The sequence below is a fragment of the Panicum hallii genome, chromosome 5 (genome assembly GCF_002211085.1).
Source record: "Panicum hallii strain FIL2 chromosome 5, PHallii_v3.1, whole genome shotgun sequence".
NCBI classification, from domain to species: Eukaryota; Viridiplantae; Streptophyta; class Magnoliopsida; order Poales; family Poaceae; genus Panicum; species Panicum hallii.
This window is the reverse complement of record NC_038046.1, coordinates 53901899-53920919: the sequence shown is the minus strand read 5'-3', so window position 1 is coordinate 53920919 and position 19021 is coordinate 53901899. Positions and strand designations below refer to the sequence as shown.

Genomic DNA, 19021 nt, shown 5'->3' with positions numbered 1-19021 from the left:
GATCTCTCCATCTTTGCGTCAAAAGGAGCTTGCACCCTGAGCTGATGGCGTGTTTTGAGGGAGATTTTTAGGGTTAACGGCCACCCTTCCATGTTCTGTGCCAAGTGCTAAAGAAATGTCCATGTGAGTGGCCACCTTTCTTGACTTAGCACACGGAAAGGAAGGAAACGCAAGGTGATCTGGAAGAAAGGTAACGCGAGGGAAAGGAAGCACTGCTGCACCGCACTAATGACCGTCCCACTACGGGGACACGCATCGTAACTGGAAATCAAGACACGTGCAGGTGGGCCCTCCCCCCGCGAGACAGAGACGCCCGTTCCACGTTGCCGGACGGACCCCCACTCCCAAAGTTCCCTGAACTACCCCTGCGCTCTAGGAATCCTTCAAGGGGCAGCAGCAGTGGCACATCTCGTAGTTACCTGTAAATCCGAGCCTAGTGTAGTCTCGCGAGCACCAGCCCCCACCGCCGCGGCGCAAGAGATCCGGCTGGGTCCCACGGTCCATCACCTCCTGGCTCCTGCGTCCTCTCCTGCCCCTTTCGCGCCCTCTGCCTCCAACGCTAAGTGCACCCGTCCACCCGACACACCGGGCTCTGCCCCACCCACTGGCACGCGGGACCCAACCCCCACGTGTTCCGCGTGTGGGACCCACTGAGCTCGGAAAGGTGGGACACGTCATCATCCGCCATCGTCCCCGCTAGGGCCACACGGCGGAGCGCACACGCGGTCTCGCTCCCCTCGAGGCAGTAGCACTGTAGCAGTACTTACAAGACCCTGACCCGGCTAGTGGCGCGGCGCGCAGTGTCACTAGCGGCGGTCTCCCTGCCTCGTCTCCCACTCGCCCCAGCGCGCGCTGACTCCCCGCCGTCTCGCGAGGGCCGCGACCCCATCGCCGCCGGCTCCCGTCGGGAACCCTAGATGCGCGGTGGGGGCGGCGCCGCGCGCCGTGAGCCGTGAGCGGTGCCCGCAGCGATGGCGGGAGCCCGCCGCGCCGCCGCTGCAGTGGCCGTGTTTGCGGCGGCGGCGACGGCGCTGCTGGTGGTGGCGGCCGGCGCCGACGCTTCGGGGGACTCGCTCGCCGACCTCGGCGGCGCGGCGAGGGAGATCGAGAGCGCGCCAGGTAACCGCCCAGACCGCCGCCGGCGATCTCCGTCTGGTTCCGATGTTAGTTTGTCGTTTGTGGGCGATCGAGTGACAAGGGGGGATCGGGTTGATCGGGCGAGCTCGATCGTCGGCTCCGATCCGTTCCGAGTGGCGCGGAGGACGTTGCGATATTGGTGATGGTGTTACTGTTATTCATTACGAGCGGGTTTTCGGAGCGCTTTGGCGTGTACTGTTTTGATTGGTTACTTTTGGTAGGGTGTCTTCTGTAGAAACTCTCTCAGGCGATCTCAGCTCACTCGACATAGGCGTCTCTGCGATTGGAGTCTCGTATGATTCGGCTCTGTTTCTTCTTCCGCTCGATTTCGCAGCGCGAGTACACTGTTCTGTTCTGGAGGATTCTGTTTTTTTGTACGGCGTACACTTGTTTTAGTTTTATACGTATATATAGCTGCCGATCCTGTCTGCAGATCTTCTCTGATTGACTGCGGCGCACTTTCTAAACCCCGGATATGCCTCGGCTATGCTAATTTTAGTGCCTCGGTAGGAACAAGTCAAGTACTGGCTGTTTCGATTGCTGTAGTTAATAGTCATGTCGGTGCTCTGATCCACCTGCCCCTTGTGGCCTCCTCTCTCCCGTCGCATTCACACGTTGATGCACATGCGCCTGGACCAGGCTCACACGACGCATTTCTTCGTTGGGATTGAAACTCTCTTTTTTATTTCCTCTGTAAAATCCTATTACGTTCCACTCGTTCGGTCGTTCCCATTGACATTAGATCTTCGTAATTTATTCATGCGCAGTATCGTGCACTTTCTGCCTTCCGTGTCGTGTAAGCAAGTGGCAACTTTAATTCTCAGTTCTTGGCAAATATATCAGCCATGCTGGTTGTAAAAGGTTGTGCTTCATGAAAATATCTGTCTTATTTTAGAGGTGAAGAACTTGGGGCCATGGGCAAAGGGGCTGCTGAAAGGGACGCCGGCCGCAGCGGCGGGGCCAGCAGCTATGGCCCCTAGCGCGAAGTATCCGCTGGTTCTGGCAGAGGACAGGACGCGGCGGCCGGACGTTCTCCGCCATCTCCGAGTGTATGAAGGAGGGTGGAATGTCACCAACAAGCACTACTGGGCGGTATGTGTCCTTGTTTAAACTTTAGAAAGTCTCATGCGCATAAAGGTTCAATTTCGTTAGAGATGCTACTGTAGCATGACGGTAGTATTTATGTGGTTGTTGGAAGCAGGTTTGATAGGATTAGTACAGGCTTTATATAAACCAGAGATTCAGTTGGCTGCTGATACTTTGAGTAATCTAGAAGGTCGAGGAGCTGGACTATCTTGATTCTTTCCTTCATGTAAGAGGAAACACTGCATGGGCCAAGAGTCAAGACTATACAATATCTTTGTGGTTGGCTAATTTAGTAATTTATAATGTTTACACTTGATGGGTACAGTGTGCTGATGACACGTGTCAGTTCAGTTACATGCTTAGCTGTCTAAAGTTCAGAAATAACTGAAGAAGTTCAGTTTTCAGATATATGCAGTTGATATTGTAGGACTGTCTTATATTTTTCAACTTTCTCTTGTCAATAGAATACTAGTGCAAATTTTCAAATGAAAATGCCTTCATGGGATGACATAGCATACTTTTAAGTTAAACTAGGCCAAAGCCTGAACTTCTATATTTACCAAGGGCAATAAAACATGTTATTGTTGAGTTTTTCTACTTAGGATGCGACTGCTATGTTTCAATCCATCCATCCTTTTTCCATTTTGCAGAATACTCACACTCATTGCCATGTTAGCTGAATCAAGTCTGTTTCAGTCTGTTTCATTCACAGGAGTTTCTGGATTTCTTCTTGCTGCCTTGTGGTTCATCTTTTCTGGGATGGCCGCGGTTGGACGATGCTATTTTGGATCAAGAATGGCCAAAAGAAAGGTTTCTCGTGCAGATATAGTACAACCTGTGTTACTCGTGGTCTTTGCTCTTACTTTAATGTAATGCACTTACCCTCTTCAGTAATTGTTTCTTCTTTTGTTTTGTAATTTTTGGGTGATTATTGTCATAGCATATGATTATTCTACCTTATTTTTATGTCTGTTATTCTGTCCAGATAAAACTTCTTCATTCACAGTTAAGTTTTGTATCATAACTGGTTCTGATTTCTTCTAATTATTCATTCTGTACCAGAGCTGGGTGCATTGTCCTTCTGTATGGGCAGAGTAAATTCCATGAAGAAGCTACACGGACTGTGGATTTTGTTGTAAATCAATCTGATTTCACCATTCAATCCCTAAGGAATGTTACAGAATACTTGTCATTTGCACAGACAATCACTGTGGCAGCACTGTATCTTCCATCAGACATTCAAGGTCAAATTGACAATTTAAAGGGGGACTTAAATAAAGCAGCTGATACCATATCTCAGAAGACAGCAGAAAATTACAAAAGGATAAGAAAAGTTCTCCATATCATGTACGTTTGAGAACTGCCCTTTCACTAGATTCTGTCTTGTTTCCTTGACCCTTAGAATCAGCATTTTACAGCTACTATTATCAGTAGGCCACCTTTCTTAGAACATGACACCACTATATTGACAAGAAACATAATCACATGCCAAATGGGTTAATGATGCTGTTGCTTTAGCAATATTAGTAATGTTTTGCCTGCAATTGCAATTTGAAAATTTAAATCATATTTCCTTGCAGGTCTGTTGTATTGATTTGCATAGCTGCGCTGTTACCAGTTCTTGCATTCCTTGGATATGGTATGCAGTCTTATTAGTCAACATCCAAAATTATTCCTTTTTTCCTTCGTAATATTATGTGTGTTACCACTATCTTCTAATTTCTGAACACTCATGTCCCTCCCTTCTGCAGTTTTAGAGCTATATGGACCAAGATATGCAGTTTACATGTAAGCTTTCTGCCCATCTGCCAAGTAGTGTGCTGTACTGTTGCAATTTTAACATCTTTCCATTTGACCTTTACAGATTTGTTACCTTATGCTGCAAAATGGTGGCGGCTCTGTTCATTCTTCTAGGAATTTTCCTGATACTAAACAGGTATATTGTTTACTTGACCTGTCTTTGATGTGAATGTGTTTAGGAGTGGTGGGACTATAGTCTTGGTGTACCCTTCTTACTGAACCTCTTTTCAGTTTTGTCAGTCTTTCACTCTTTTGTTATGCAACCATCAAAGGAAATGAAAACATATTGCAGGACCAGTATGTCAGTTGATAGAATGCTGTGTGCTCATTAAGTTAGCAACTTGCATCAATAGTTTTCCCTGCCAAACACCTAGGTAACTGCAGCGGGGGCCGCTGTATAGCTTTTAAAAAAAACACCTAGGTAAGTATATGCTGTTGTAAGGACTATTTTTGGTATTAACAGTATTGCAATCTTCTCACAACAGTGCTGCAAAGGATACCTGTGAAGCAATGGACCAATGGGCACAACACCCTCAAGCAGAGACAGCTCTCAGCAACATCCTTCCATGTGTGGATGAAAGTACAACAAATCGTACCTTGTACCAGAGCAAAGAAGTCGTGGTGATGCTTGTGAGGATAGTTAATAGGGCTATATCTGCTCTTTCAAACCGAAGACCACATCATAAGCATCCTGGGCAATTGATGCCTTACTTATGTTCTCCATATGATTCAAACTTCAATGATCGTCCCTGCAAGTCCAGGGAGGTCACGTTTGAAAACGCAACAACAGTAAGTATTGATTCCTTCCTGACAATTTTCATGTTGTCAATGCTTCTCCATGGAAGGTTTCTATCATAATCTGGATCGTTTGAACTTCCATTTGGAATCCTGAAATAGTCTATTGGGGTCATGTATATAGTCTTTTTTCATAGCATTTTTCTTAAATTTTGCAGGCCTGGCAGAATTACACATGCTTGACCCAAGACACCGACCTGTGCTCAGGCAACAAAACCCTGACTCCTGAAATCTACGGACAACTTGTCTTAGCTGCAAATGTAAGCTATGCGCTCTACTACTACGCTCCGGTCCTGCTCAGTTTCCAGGACTGCAAGTTTGTCCGCGCTACCTTCAGCGCCATCGCCTCGCAGTACTGCCCTCCTGTGGAGCGCGACCTCGGGTTAGTCTCCGCAGGCCTGGTGCTCATCGCCTCAGGCCTCATTCTCTACCTCGTCTGGATGCTCTTTGCGGACCGCCCCCAAAGGGAGGAGGTGTCTGACCTGGCTTCAGTGTCGAGGATCACACCAGTAGACAGCTCTCCATTACCATAAGTGGGTGAGCGCGCTTACGATGCCCATGGTAAACCAAGATTTAGTACAGTTCCATGGCTATGGCTATGTAAAATAGTATCGGTATAGTGGGTTCTGGAGATAGTTAGGAGGAGGAGACGGAAGCACTGCGGGGCAAAGCCCCATTTTGCAGTGGAGAGTTTAGGTCGAATGCGGGCTTCCTTATGTTGTATGTTGAATTGCTGATGCCATGGCTTATGATATATCAGTGTAAGAAGTAAGCACGATGGGAGCGAGCCCCCTATCACGCGGCTAATGAGAAGAGTTCACTTTAAGTTGTTCTGGATGTTCAGCTGGACAACATGTTCTGTGTAGCGTATAATCCGTGTATGCCTATTTTGTGTAGAAGGCTTTGTTGGTGTTCCCGTGGTTGGAGAAACAAGTGCTTGCTAATCAGTGATGGCTGCTTGGAGTTGGATTGGACCTGATCAGGTGGACGCGAAGCATTTTACGGAGTAATTCAGTTCATGAGCACAAGGGTCCAGGTTGTACAGAAGGAGAGCGTCTATTTCACTGTGCTGCCACACAAATTTTTCCTCTAAATTATCAAGGTCTCTTATCTCTGTGTGTGGATTGGGCCCTGTAGCCGGCTCAGAACCATCGGCAAAAAACGAGAATATCAAGTGCTCAGTGCGACTCTGCGGGAGCACTACTCTTGCTTCACACACAATCATTCATGTCAGTTGCCACCCGAACTGGCAATCTTTTATTGAGGACAGAAATGGCAAATGGAAAAAGTTGATCTCCAGAGAGCATGCATTCCCAGAAAAACAAAAGTGGAGCAACACCAAAAGAATGTGTATCAAAAAGGCAAAGATATATGTAGGAGCATCTTTTTGTTTACGTAAATTTCAAGTAAAACGCCTTTACCATTTTTACCACACAGCCCGCACTTGTAACGGTCCGGAGAAATTTACTTCCGTGAGTTGCAAGATTGCAGGTCTTAGTGGCCCAAGTGCGCATGTCTTTCCTCTTCCTCTCTCTTTCGGTTTGAAGTGATGGCGCTGCATCATGGAACCAGAACTTAGCTCTGGATAGAATGTGGTAAAAGCGTGTCAGTGTAACCAGAGTCCCACTGTAGTCTTGTTGCTTTGGTGGCAACTGATTTCCATCCTTGGACGGTGTCTGCTCACTAGCAGCGAAATCATGATGGCCTATTTAATTTATGCTACTCTGATTTCTGATCCTGAGTACAAAGGAAATGGAATTGTGCTTGCATGGTTCATCCTCAAGGTAATGATAAACCTGAATGTAATAGGTAGGAGATGAAGAACTTCGTTGTCTGATTTCTCAGGAGGTCGTTGGACGCTGACTTTTGCCAAGGTATAACACAAAAAGGACTGAACAACTGACTGACCTAATGCCTTTCTCTGGGGAAATGATGATGGAGCTGGAAGTCTTGATCCGCCGGGAGCAGAACATGACGAAAGGAGCAGCGCTATTCATTTTTCAGCTTTATAAGCTGGGAACGTTGCATCATCATTTGGGTTTTAGGGTTTCTATTTATGCTTGCAAGAACGCCAGCCACCGGTTTGACAATCTCATGCTGCCACCAGCTGTCGCCGCTGTACTACCCGGCGTTTCAGAGATCTGCAGCTCCTTTCACGGCTTCCCAGCCCCTCGCTGAATCTCAGCCTTTGGTCTCCTGGCGCGATCAGAGAACAGATTACAACTACAGAAGAACTGGTTCCAATTTCAAATTTTCAATTCGTGAACTGGAGCAACATATGGCGCATCTGGTTCCGTTCGCAGATCACGAAATGTTCCACCGACCTGAATTATCACTGGATGTGCACGAATGATTCAGTTTCTTTTCTGGACCATGATTCGATCTGACGATACCCATGTATTTGCGGCATTTTGGCGTTAGCTTCTACGTACCGTATGTCTCCCATTACCTAGAGAAGGTCGATACTGCAATACTCGAGCACCCCATCTGCAATCTAACCTGCACCCAGCAGCCTGCTGGAGAATGCGTACACATCGATCACGACCACGATCTATTATGCTCCATTTCATACTGCCTCATACCACACCGTATGTTTCCTTCTCACCGATTGAGAACCTCTCGAAACATAGTGATTCCTTTTTCTTTTTCCATATGCAGCATACAGATTACTGATTCCTTTTTTTTTTCTTTTTTCAAAGGCAGCGATGATATATACGGCTGCTTCAGTTCCTAAAAAGAGGGGACTGGGAAGCAACCTGAAGCATAAACAAAAGGAAATAAATGATATAAACAGTTGAATGGTGTTTTTCTACTGAAAGAATGTGCACAGTTTCGATTCTTTCCTTGGTGCTTGTCCACCAAAACATCAGGGTTCCAAGGGAGTGCACGAGACTCCACAATGATTAGCTAGCATCATAAAAGAAAGAACCTAACCTCTGCATTCTCAGAGGAACCTGCAGCGGCCTAACAACAGGTACTTTGCTGCAAATACAGGACCAGGCAAATAAATAAGACGCTGAAGAAAGTTAAGGTTGTGAGGCGATGTGGTTCAGATGGAATTGACAAGTGTACTAGCACATCACATGAGTAGAATTAGCGTGCATGTTTGTGTTCCGGAAACAATATAGCAGACATTTAAGTTGATACGGATCCATGGGTGTGAGATATCCTAGTATAGATAATGGTACCATTTGGAAACAGGAGGGCGTGGAGATTTGGCCAATCTTAAAAACTCTAGCACTGCCTGTATGTGTTTTATGTAGATGAGTTGATGAGCAACAATCTTTATGTGTATCTTTTGCTCCTGATGAGAAACCAAGTAGATAACCATGCAAACAAACACTATCTTCTTACCCTACCATACATTTAGGGTTCTGAAAGATGTCGAGTTTTCCAAAAACAAAAAAAGAGTTTACCCAAGAGAATATTAGTTCATGGCCAAAATATAGCTCTGCTCTTTTTGCTTCAACATAAAGGCAAATCGCTTTTCACTGATAAAATATAAGTGATGCTCTTCTGCTCCATCTGTATTTTAACCATTTTTATGCGGATCCAGTCAACCTGAATACAAAGTGAAGGAAACAGGTGCAACAAATTCTGTCTACTACCATTCAAACTTTTAAAGAAAATCATCGCACGCTCTTCCATTTCAACTGAGGAAACACAGTCCTTGTGTTCGGGGTAGATATGCAGAGGCCATCAATTAGTACAGCAGATGTGTTTGTTTTAAACAAGATCATGGAGACAGAGTATAGGCCAACCAAACCAGATCGCCCACACCTAAACAACTAGGTTTTTCTCTGCACAACTCCATATGGCGGCCGCATGTTGCGAGAGGAGACAGGCTTGGCTGTGGGGTTCACCAACCCAACTCCAACCAAAGTACTACCAGCCTGACCTGGTTGCAACAGCGGTTTAGAAATCCAGGGAAGTCCAATTTTTTACACTCTCTCCGTCACATCAATTTTAGGATACATGCATGGAGTAGTAAATGTACGTAAAAAAATAACTAATTGCACAGTTTAATTGTACATCACGAGACGAATCTTTTGAGTCTAATTAGTCCATGATTAGATAAAATTTGTTAAATACAAACGAAAGCGCTACAATTCCACTGTTGCAAAAAATTTGCAATCTAAACAAGGCCCAGCTCGCTTTTTGGCCAGCGATTGGGTCACCTCAGTTGACCGGCAAAGCTCAGAGATGGCTTTGGTTTGGCACGTTTCAGATGAGTTCCCGGGAGAGTTGGTGATGGAATGGACAAGACGAGCGGTCACATTTTCTTGTCTGAAGAACTTGGAGTTATTCGACTGAATACGTATAGCCACAACTAGTTGAAATTCTTAGGCTAGCTATAGTGCTATACTACACATTAGCGCTGGACAGCATCATTTCACCATGAGAAGAATAGTGCCAAATTGCAAGCCTGCACTGCATTGCCAATAGCCATGCCAAAGCAACCAGCCTTGTAGCTTTTGCTAGGGTAGGGCATACCTGAATGGATGAATTGTCACTTCAGATACATCAAATTGGATTTGTCAAGTTGCTACTTGTCGAGCTGCCATCCATTCTCTCAGGTACAGTCGTGCAGAGAGGCAGTTGAGTTTTTTTATGAGGGAAAAAGGTGGAAATACGGTATGAGAAAGAAATAACAAGACGATGTATTTAATGGAAATAATACAGTTGTTATACGAAGTGGATGCTCATAGAAAGAAGGGATCCCTAGAAAGAATGTCGCTTGAGTTTGCTTCTGGTGAGTAAAATGGGCTAAAAAGATGGTTACGGATTTTTTAAGTGCTTTAGTAAATGGTAATATTGTCTTTCCTTAAACACGCCTTATTAAGCACCTTGTAGTTTCACATGTGTTTTCTTTTTTTTTTCCTCTGTCGACTCTGCAATATTGTTTTAGTGAATTTTAAGTTCTCTAATTTTTTTTAAAAAAAAATTAGTCTCTTCGAAGAAAGGAAAATAAGATTTTAGTACATGAAACTTTTGCTCGATTACAACAGCTTACGGTCACGGTCGAACATTGCACACTTTCTGATTTGCAATCGAGATAGAGGATTCCCGTGTCAGGAAATGAGGAGAGAACGAAAAGGAATTCCGGGAGAGCGGAGTGGGCATCGTGGTTTGGCGGCAACGGAGGAGTGGGCGTAGCAGTCGCGGCAAACGTGTGCAAAGCGGGTAGCCTACTGCTTCCTACTGCCTAGGGCAGTGGAGCTACCGAGTCCCCACAGGGGCACTCCTGTAACTTCCTTCGCCCGTCTGCCGTTGCAGGCTTGCAGCAGTGGTGGGCCACCTACAACTACAAGGAATCCGTATTTCCCTCGAGCTTTGCATTGCCTTCTTCCAAGTACAGGGAGAATCTTCATGCTAACTTCTTTCCAGGGAAAAAAAAAAGGTCTTCATGCTAATGATACAGCTGTTTACTATGATGGATGAGCTCACATCTCAGCCGTCTATTAGTTCCTAATCATAATCATGTGGCTTAGCTTTAGCAGCTCAGCTCTCAACTCATGCAAAAAAAAGGATTTTGAACTGAAATCGCAGACCGTGTAGTGTAGGTTAGCTCATCCGTCTGAATAAAATACTTGTATTCTGCATTTCTGATCACAAGTTTGTGCAAGAAAAGATGTGGCGAAATACCTCTCGACAACTCCTGTACCAGGGACAGGCATAACTGTATCATTACCGCCAGGACATGCCATAACATGAGGTCAGTACAGAGCTAGGTGAAAACTGAAAACTGAATAATTCCAATTGGTGGTGTCTTGAGAAGATACATTGTGAATCCTGAGCTCCAATGAAAAGGGAAGCCTGCATTCAGAAGAAACGAGCCAAAGGAAAAGTTGAGCCTTTTCACCCCCTCCAAACCTCCAGAAAATAGAATAGAAAGCTTTTGGAAAGTGACAAGGAATCGGAGGCCATTCCAGGGAAGCCTACAAAAGATCAGCAGTATCAGTGAAGCTGTTGCCGGGTGATACCAGTGCTTATTCCCAACCCCTTTACCTTGCCTCTCTTCTAATTTAAATCTGCCCCAAGGGGGAGCGGTGGTGAGAGGCAGAGAGGGTTTGTTTTGCCTTTGCCTTGGCTTGGCCTCCCCTCCATCGCTGCATTACATCCGAGGGCACTCCATCTCTTGCGTCCCTTAACCCCTCCCCCAATCCAACCCAATCCCCTCCGTGCCTTAACCCTGCCCCGAATCCAGCCTTCGAAGCTTCCTCTTCCTCCCGGGGCTCTGTTCTTGGTACTTAGGACAAGGTAAAGATTTGTTTTTTTTGCCCCATCATCTAGTTCTTCTCGTTGGTGCTGTTGTGTTATTCAGTTTGATTTAACCTGTCAGAGCACTGAGATTGAGATTTGAGAGTGCTCTGGACATCTTCACCAGCTGCATAGCCACCCTCTTTCCCGGTCGTCCTCCTGTTATCTTCTTCCTGGGTGAGTTCGGTTTCTTGGTGGTCAATCTTGTTTGTCTTGCTTTTGTTGTTTTCATGGTGTTTCTTCGATCTAACACTAATAAATGCGCTTTCCTCATGCTGCTGTATGCTAGCAACCACCCTATTCTGCCGGCTCTCATCAATAAATTCGCCCATTCATGACTTGTTCGGAAATGTGGAGGTTCTACTACCTGTTCTTGGTACACTTGCCGATTAGCCTATCCACCGCAAATAATCTTTGGCCTCTCTCGTTGCGCCTGCTATAATAATTCACTAATCCAACCTCCATTTCTTGCGGTTATCAATTTAGTATTTTTTTTGCGAAAAAATATTATTATCTTCAAGCAGTTGGTTTCTGTCAGTCAGTCAGTTCCTAACACAGAGGAACAGCTGCATGCGTGCATTGGATCCCCTCCAGTCTTCCAGCAACCGCATGCTCCTCATCGGATTCTTGATTCTTGGTGTGCACCTCGGCACCCTTACCAAATTTGGCAGTTGCGATTGCGTTTTATTTTTCTTCCGGGTGTGCAATGTTTTTGGAGTTGGCGCCATTGGGTTCCGTTTCACTGAGCCATGGATTGCGCGCGCGCAGGTCTGATGGGTGACCATCTCGCGTTGCTCGTGGACCGGCTGCTGACGGAGTCGACGCTGGAGGCAGCGATCGGCGGTGGGAAGCAGATGGTCGATCTGCATCCGGAGGCGGTGGCCGTCGAGTACTGCCATCGCGGCGTAGGCGACGACGGCGGCGGCGGCGGCTCGGCGAGTAAGGTGGTGGAGTGCAGGATTTGCCAGGAGGAGGACTGGGACTCCAGCATGGAGGCTCCCTGCGCCTGCTGTGGCAGCCTCAAGGTAATCCTGCTCTCTTATCCTGAACCAAAATAGTTGCTCTTGATTATGCGGCTGATCTATGGGCTATGGCCTTACTATTTGATGATTACGGAATTGTTTCTCAGAGTTCATTTTTTCAGTTCCTGTTTTCAAATGAAAAGTTGCCTACTTGTTTCAGTAGAAGATGGGAAAGTGACTAGTGGTCCCAGAATTGTATTTTGGGGGTCTGCTTATATTTCTAATTCTACACTAGTTAATGTATCGTTGACTTGGCATGAAAACTGTTGACGTTTATGGTTAGGGTTAGATGTAGTAGGTTGTACAATTAGGACCTGGGAGCTTCATGTTAACTTGAGAGTCATTGTGGACACGAGCTATGAACCGAATCAACTGTGTTTGTCACAATGTGGCTTGGAAGGCACTACCCTATATGTATTGGGCCATCCTATTGGACAGTGACATAATATTGTGCTGAATGATATAGGGAAGGGGAAGGTGTTGTTTTCCCGCAAAATGGATGGAGCTATCTTTGTGAGTGTGACCTTCACACAAATACACAGTGTGGGGCAACTACCCACATTACGCTATAAGCAAGGCAAAAATGTTAGTTGGAACTTCAAGGAAACAAAAACACCCCGGCGTTGACCTTATTGCATATTCTTGTTTCTGAAAATGGTCATATACTATGATGTGAGGAATGTATTATTTCAGTTGGCTATACAGCGATCGAAACAAAATTAAATTGGTAGCTCTTGTCATGCAGTATGCACACCGGAAATGCATTCAGCGTTGGTGCAATGAGAAAGGCGACACCATCTGCGAAATATGTCTGCAGGTAAAACTGCTTAGGTGGATTATGCAGATCTGTTGTAGGTTAAAAGAATAGCTTGTGATACAGCTTTAACAAATCTGTAACTATGGAAACATGCCTATGGAGTATGGACTTAAGTTTGCTATATTTCTTCAGCAATTCAGGCCAGGTTATACTGCCCCGCAGCAGCTCTTCCACTATGGAAGTATACCGATGAACTTCAGGTACTCATCCTTTTAAGCATTCTTAAGCAAATTTGTTTGTCTTGTTGCTTATTTTACTCTATAATGCTTTACCATCTCCGAACAGAGGGAACTGGGAGATTGCCCGTCAAGATCTCAATGATGCCCAGATAATAACAATGGTGCCGACAGAGCGTGATTTCATGGACAGTTATGAGGACTACCTTCCTATTAGGACAAGAAGCAGCACTCTGTGTTGCCGGACAGTCGCCCTAATTGTGAGTTTCTGACATCAAATCCGACCCTGGTTGATGTGGTTTCCTCTTATCTCCTTTCTGATGAAGATCCATCGTTGCGATTGAATCATTGAACAGTTCATGTCACTCCTAGTCCTTCGCCACACTCTTCCTCTCATGGTCGGTGGAAACGGGGAGTACTCATTGGCCTTGTTCTCAGTAAGATGGATGATCATCACTCACCAGAATCTTTTATGACTTACGTTATTGTTCTTGACCTGATGCCTCTTATTGTGCATTCTGATTTGGAAATAAAGCTTCTGGTGCTGAGGACCGCAGGAATCCTATTCCCAATCTTGGTGATGGTCAGAGCCTTGGCAAGCTTCCATCGTCGACGGCGGCAGCAGGTAATTTCATCACTCAATCTCTGCTTACAATCCCACTGTGCCAACTGCAATCGTGATCCTGTTCCTGCTAAGTTTAGCAGCAGCAGACATTGCATAATAGCACGTCACACTTGTTAAGATTTCTCCATTTGTAGTAGTAGCAACCTAGGTTTTTTCTCAGGCATAACTCTCGGATTTAGATCACTTAACACTGCAGGAAAGACGGGAAACATATATATCATCATCAGAAAGCGAGGAGGAGGAGGAGGAAGAAGAGGACACAGTTACCAATTCTGCACGATCAAATTACTCGCAACCACGCCTCATACCAGTCTACTGACATGACCAAGAAACATGCCTTCCAACCTCCAATCTGACAGGAAATTCCAGCGCCTCTGTGGAGCTGACAGAAGCAAGAATGCTCACAAGAAAAGGACCAAAGAAATCCAAAAAAAATGAGTATATGATGACATAGTAAGATAGCCTGAAGCCACTCGCTTCTATGCGCATAGAGAAGAACGTAGTGGCCCTGTTACTCCTGTACATATGAGAAAGTAGCAGACTAACTTGTCACTTGCGAGCTTCTACTGCAGCAAGTTCGGCCTACCCTTGTGTACTCATCAAGATATTATGTTGCCAAAAGTACTTGCAAATGGAACGAACTATGTTTTAGTTTACGAATTCATCTATTGGCGACTTATCCTTTTCTTTTATGATCGTGCATCTCGCATCACTGATCGCAGTCAAAGTATGCATTTTTGGTTTTGCTTTGATACATGGCCAGAAGACTTTAATGGCTGATGAATATACGTGCAGTTCATTGTGTTTCTGGTCGGGTGTTACACCCAATTTTCACGCACTGAAACATTTGTTTGTTGGATTGCATCTGGACACGCTTTCAGGGAGAACAAAACCAAAGTGATTTAGGCATCCAGAAATACCAAAACAGCACTCCAAAGAACCAATCCAACAGTAAAATACTAAAATACCATCCAGATACATCAGTGATTTGGGTACAAAGTTAATATAGTAACAGGTACGGTAACTTTCTGGGGGCAATAAACCAGGCATACATGTATGTTTCACTTATGCAGGAAAGCAACGGTCGTGATGCAAGAACTATCCACACTAGGGTAACTCTGAACGTGGTCGAGGTAGCTGAACAACGCAGCGTCAATGACTGGCAAACCTTCTGAGCCCATAGCACCAAGCTTTCTTTGGTTGAAGTTCTCCACCTCCTGCACCAACTCATCCTTGGTTCTGTTGCACGATGTGATGACCTAAAAAATACATCGAAGAAACATCAGAGGATGATGTTATCTTTTAAATAGCCATATTTCTCTTACAGAGATATGCTAGACTATTCTGTCATATAAATTACCAACAGATAGTTAATAGAAAGGGAATAAGCATCTAGCAAAAGGAGGACTATAGCAGTAGGGCAGCGTGTGATATGCAAATAGCAATTTCAAGCAGATAACATAGGGATATACAAAGTGTCACCATCAACATAAAATTGAGTTTATAATTCTACCACAAATGTCCTAGCAATAAAGAAAAGGAAAATTCCAGTTTCAATTTGGATGGAAGAACTGACCAATATACCACCAGGGGAAACCAAGCTAGCAACTGATTGCCAATACATCATTCTGGAATGCAAAAGAAAACAGATTAAAAGTTTAGACATGTGCGCAAACAAATGATCTCATTCTTTCCTCGTTAAAAAAGTTTAAGCAATTAAAAACATGCAAGCATTGGTGTGAAAACCTAAGGTATGATAAGACTATGGACATATCAATATCTACACAGCAAACATGCATTTACCTCTTCACAGGTCCATCAGGATGGAGCCCAATTGCATCAAGAGTCCCTTCATCCATGACAAGTTCAAATCTTCTCTCCAACTTTGACTCTAATACATCATCAACCTGCAAAAGGACCATTCATATAAGCTGAAATGGTTCTTTTCTGCTCTTTCAATATGGAGGCTGGTATTGTACCTAACATACAACCAGATAGTCACAGAGAATATTATAATATAAACTGAAAGCACAAGAAGGGCATGCAATATGGACATGCATGCTGATGCGAATTTACATTATATGCTCGACTGACTGACTCACCAAGAAATTAATCTGCTCAAACCCATCACGGATTGCAAGATTTCGTGCAAGCTCAATGGCACCTTCACTATAGTCAATCCCAGTCAGATCAGAAAATCTGTATATTACATATTAACACATCAGTACTGGTACTAACAATGAAATATCACAGTATCACATTTCCTTAGCATACCCTTGCTTTGCAAGCTGCTGCAAAAGCCTACCACTCCCGGTCCCAATGTCAAGTACGCTGCAGCTGGGCAAATCCTTGCTTGAGCACAAATTTTTGGTCCAGCCTACACGGATATCCATGACCTCAGTGCCAAACCTGCAAACTCACACAAGCTTTTGTCAACAACAATATAAGCATTGAAATAATACAAAATAGAACAAATACACAATTTATATTTGCATCTCTTCTTGAATGGGAAAATGGCTACTCAGAAGATTTTGATCCCTTATTCCACCAATGGGTGGTAAACATAGCTTATAACAGCAAAACCTCCAATAAAAGATAATAATAATCACCATATATTCGGATAAACTTGAAAGTAAAGATGGTAAAGTTTAAACATGGATAAAAGAAGATTTATTTTTCCCATCCTGAAGTGAATTGCCTTGGAAAGACAGGTCTAAGGGACAACTAGTGGCTGCCATATCGTGGTGTGCTGCACCGCGGCTGCGGAATCTAGTTTGTTACGGGAACATTTGCTAATTCCAGTAAGTTTTTTGCTGCTCTGGATCCTACAAAGATGCTTCTAATTAAGTGTGACATTAGGATCTAGAGAAAAGGTGTTTCTGAAAAGCCACCGTAATACCAAAACTAAACGCTAGAGGCATGCAAATGCAGAGAGTTTGTAAACCCTATCTTACATTCTTAAAATAATGCCCCTGATTCCTCATAAAATGTTCCGAGCCAAGCTCAAACCAAATTTTATTACAAATACACATGGCACAGAGCACTCGTCATCTAGGCAACTGAGCCTGCCACTCTAAATTCTAGTGCATACGACAAACAAGTTTACATGAAAATAGCTTGAAGAATGTTACCAGTCATCAGCGTGGCTGCGTTCATGGAAATTAGCAAGATCCTCAGCATAAGCACCATCCTGGAAATTCTGCATAACCAGCAACGGAGGCTCCACGTCGCTGGAGTCAGGGACATCCTTGTCGAAGCTGTTCAAGATTCACAGCAAAGACAATTTTGAATGCGCTGGCCCCAGATTAATAGATTAATAAGATGATTTCTTAGAGGAACCAGACTAATAAGATGATTTGGATCAAATTGCAATAACCGAGAGATCATTGGACCAAATTAAGCTTAAGGGGCAGACAATTGATCCCCTTTACTTTCCCCAACACGAGGAATCAGATCACAGAAGCTCGCCCATTTCGCGGCGCAGGAACAAGAAAAATGGAGTGAAATCAGTTCACCTGAAGTCGGAGGAGGGGTTGGCGGCGACCGACGCGGACGGCGCGGCCGCGGCGGAGCCGGAGGACGAGGCGAGGAGGACTTCGGCGGTGTCGGCGTAGCGCTGCTCGTCGTCGAGGGTGCTGCCGTAGTCGCTCTTGATCGACCACGAGTCCGCGGCCACCGACCGGTCGTCGTCCGACGCCATCTCGCCCGGGGGGGCGACGGGTACCCAAACGCCGCTGCCGACCATCCGGGACGGGAAGATCTCCGGGTCCTCCGGCGGCCACCGAATCCCCGCCATGGCGCTCGCCGTCGCCTCGCCGGAACCCTAGCCTTCTCGTGACGCTGGCGTGCTGGCCTGGTTGTGCCGGGAGGACGGGGACGAAGGACGCGAGGCGGCTCGAAGATGACAGGTGGGTCCGCGGAGAGATTGGCCTACGTGTCGGTGTCCCGGTTCGTTGGGATGGCGCGGGTACTTGGAGAGGGACGGCGGGTGGTTCGAGATTTCTCGACTGAAATGTGGAGCCAAGCAATTGCGGGACCAGAAGTCAGTGACGTGCGTAGATTGAATGGTGCGAGTGAGATTGGGTTGAGGCCTTGAAGGCCGTTAGTCGCTGGGACAGACCTGGACCGACTTGTTCTTTTCTTTTTTTTGAGGAAATGGACTGGGCCGAATTTAGAATAGCTGGACTTTGGTTTCCTGCATAAATAATTGGCCTGGTATTGTCGTATAGTACTTTGGAGCAAGTATGCTTTTATGAAACCAACATCACATTAGTTTACAAAGAGGTCCTTTGATAAATTTCCAGCCTCATGTATGCCACTGTCTTCTCAAATAAATACTGCTGAGACTATCATACCAGATTGGACTGTGTGTAATTAAATTGCCAGCCTTTTTAACCGGTAAAATTGCCAGTTTAGTGGGCGCTGATTATGTAATCTGACCCCTTCGGCTTGCTTATATAAAAGTTTATCTCGCAAGTTGCATCCATTGGGAACCGGTGTGTTGAGTTGTAGCACATCATTACAGGCAGATGATACACTGGCATATCCTATGATATCTCCTTGTTTGCTTCATGGCAACATGCCTAAAATAAGGGCCATCTTGAGATATGATCCGGCCTGTTGTTCCATGGCAAGTTCCATACAGCTCTTGACTCCCTAGTATATTTCGGGTCTGTTTAGTTCCACCAAAACGCAAAAACGCAAAATGCAAACTTTTACTGTAGCAAAGGAATCTTGCTAATTTGAAGTACTAAATGAAGTCTACTTGCAAAACTTTTTGCATGGATGGGTTGTAAATCACGAGACGAATCTAATGATGCTAATTAATCCATAATTAAGCAATAATTAGCGGATGGTTACTGTAGCATCACTGTTGCAAAACATGGATTAAGTAGGCTCATTAGATTCGTCTCGCGATTTACAACCCATCCATGCAAAAAGTTTTGCAAATAGACTTCATTTAGTACTTCAAATTAGCAAGATTCCTTTGCTACAGTAAAAGTTTGCATTTTGCGTTTTTGCGTTTTGGTGGAACTAAACAGGCCCTTCCTCTACAACCTGTGTGCCGTCCGGCTAGTGTCCCGGGCAGTTGCAAACATACTACACCAACCAACTGTAGCATACGCATCCTATTCCAGAAGTGAAAGGCCAGGGAGCCAGGGAGCTATGGAAATGGAACCGTTAAGTTTGACAATCCGGATACAAATCAGTCATCATCCCATAGCAGATTATAGTGGGATGAAATCCAAAACTGAAAGTAAAAAAAAAAAGATGCAAAGAACCTGTTCATTCGCATAGCTTT

General features: G+C 45.0%; 3 protein-coding genes across 6 annotated transcripts; 2 read left to right on the top strand and 1 right to left on the bottom strand.

The window, feature by feature from the left end:
* The first annotated feature begins 806 nt into the window (after nucleotides 1-806).
* On the top strand, nucleotides 807-5667 carry LOC112894666. Its single transcript, XM_025962441.1, has 9 exons — nucleotides 807-1119; nucleotides 2033-2229; nucleotides 2920-3092; nucleotides 3286-3570; nucleotides 3804-3862; nucleotides 3975-4011; nucleotides 4088-4159; nucleotides 4509-4812; nucleotides 4977-5667. Exons 1-9 carry the CDS (start codon nucleotides 972-974, stop codon nucleotides 5349-5351), a joined length of 1650 nt encoding a protein of 549 aa, XP_025818226.1. The 5' UTR covers nucleotides 807-971; the 3' UTR covers nucleotides 5352-5667.
* A 5181-nt stretch (nucleotides 5668-10848) lies between these two features.
* Nucleotides 10849-14375, top strand: LOC112894656. Of its 4 annotated transcripts, none has more exons than XM_025962428.1 (10): nucleotides 11052-11079; nucleotides 11162-11256; nucleotides 11369-11716; nucleotides 11848-12104; nucleotides 12847-12918; nucleotides 13051-13118; nucleotides 13204-13354; nucleotides 13451-13531; nucleotides 13630-13719; nucleotides 13899-14375. In XM_025962428.1, the coding sequence occupies exons 3-10, from the start codon at nucleotides 11650-11652 to the stop codon at nucleotides 13905-13907; spliced, it is 795 nt and encodes a 264-aa protein (XP_025818213.1). In that variant the 5' UTR covers nucleotides 11052-11079; nucleotides 11162-11256; nucleotides 11369-11649; the 3' UTR covers nucleotides 13908-14375. The 4 variants fall into 4 exon arrangements, with proteins under 4 accessions (XP_025818214.1, XP_025818212.1, XP_025818213.1 ...); XM_025962426.1 differs by having other exon boundaries at nucleotides 11058-11079; nucleotides 13916-14375; XM_025962429.1 differs by lacking the exon at nucleotides 11369-11716 and having other exon boundaries at nucleotides 10849-11079; nucleotides 13916-14375.
* Nucleotides 14376-14636: 261 nt separating this feature from the next.
* Nucleotides 14637-17650, bottom strand: LOC112896031 (EEF1A lysine methyltransferase 2-like). The gene is made up of 7 exons (XM_025964063.1): nucleotides 17235-17650; nucleotides 16851-16976; nucleotides 15994-16128; nucleotides 15822-15918; nucleotides 15523-15626; nucleotides 15296-15347; nucleotides 14637-14978 (listed from the first exon to the last, which is right to left on the bottom strand). Exons 1-7 carry the CDS (start codon nucleotides 17513-17515, stop codon nucleotides 14781-14783), a joined length of 993 nt encoding a protein of 330 aa, XP_025819848.1. The 5' UTR covers nucleotides 17516-17650; the 3' UTR covers nucleotides 14637-14780.
* Nucleotides 17651-19021: the final 1371 nt, after the last annotated feature.

Coding starts and splice junctions, on each gene's coding strand:
- LOC112894666 (XM_025962441.1), top strand. CDS start 972: ATGGCGGGAGCCCGCCGCGCCGCCGCTGCAGTGGCCGTGTTTGCGGCG. Junction 1,120..2,032: donor GGAGATCGAGAGCGCGCCAG/GTAACCGCCCAG, acceptor GTCTTATTTTAG/AGGTGAAGAACTTGGGGCCA. Junction 4,012..4,087: donor CCAAGATATGCAGTTTACAT/GTAAGCTTTCTG, acceptor TGACCTTTACAG/ATTTGTTACCTTATGCTGCA.
- LOC112894656 (XM_025962426.1), top strand. CDS start 11,650: ATGCGTGCATTGGATCCCCTCCAGTCTTCCAGCAACCGCATGCTCCTC. Junction 13,355..13,450: donor GCCGGACAGTCGCCCTAATT/GTGAGTTTCTGA, acceptor ATCATTGAACAG/TTCATGTCACTCCTAGTCCT. Junction 13,720..13,915: donor ATCGTCGACGGCGGCAGCAG/GTAATTTCATCA, acceptor TTAACACTGCAG/GAAAGACGGGAAACATATAT.
- LOC112896031 (XM_025964063.1), bottom strand. CDS start 17,515: ATGGCGGGGATTCGGTGGCCGCCGGAGGACCCGGAGATCTTCCCGTCC. Junction 16,977..17,234: donor AACCCCTCCTCCGACTTCAG/GTGAACTGATTT, acceptor AATCTTGAACAG/CTTCGACAAGGATGTCCCTG. Junction 15,348..15,522: donor CCTGATGGACCTGTGAAGAG/GTAAATGCATGT, acceptor TTTGCATTCCAG/AATGATGTATTGGCAATCAG.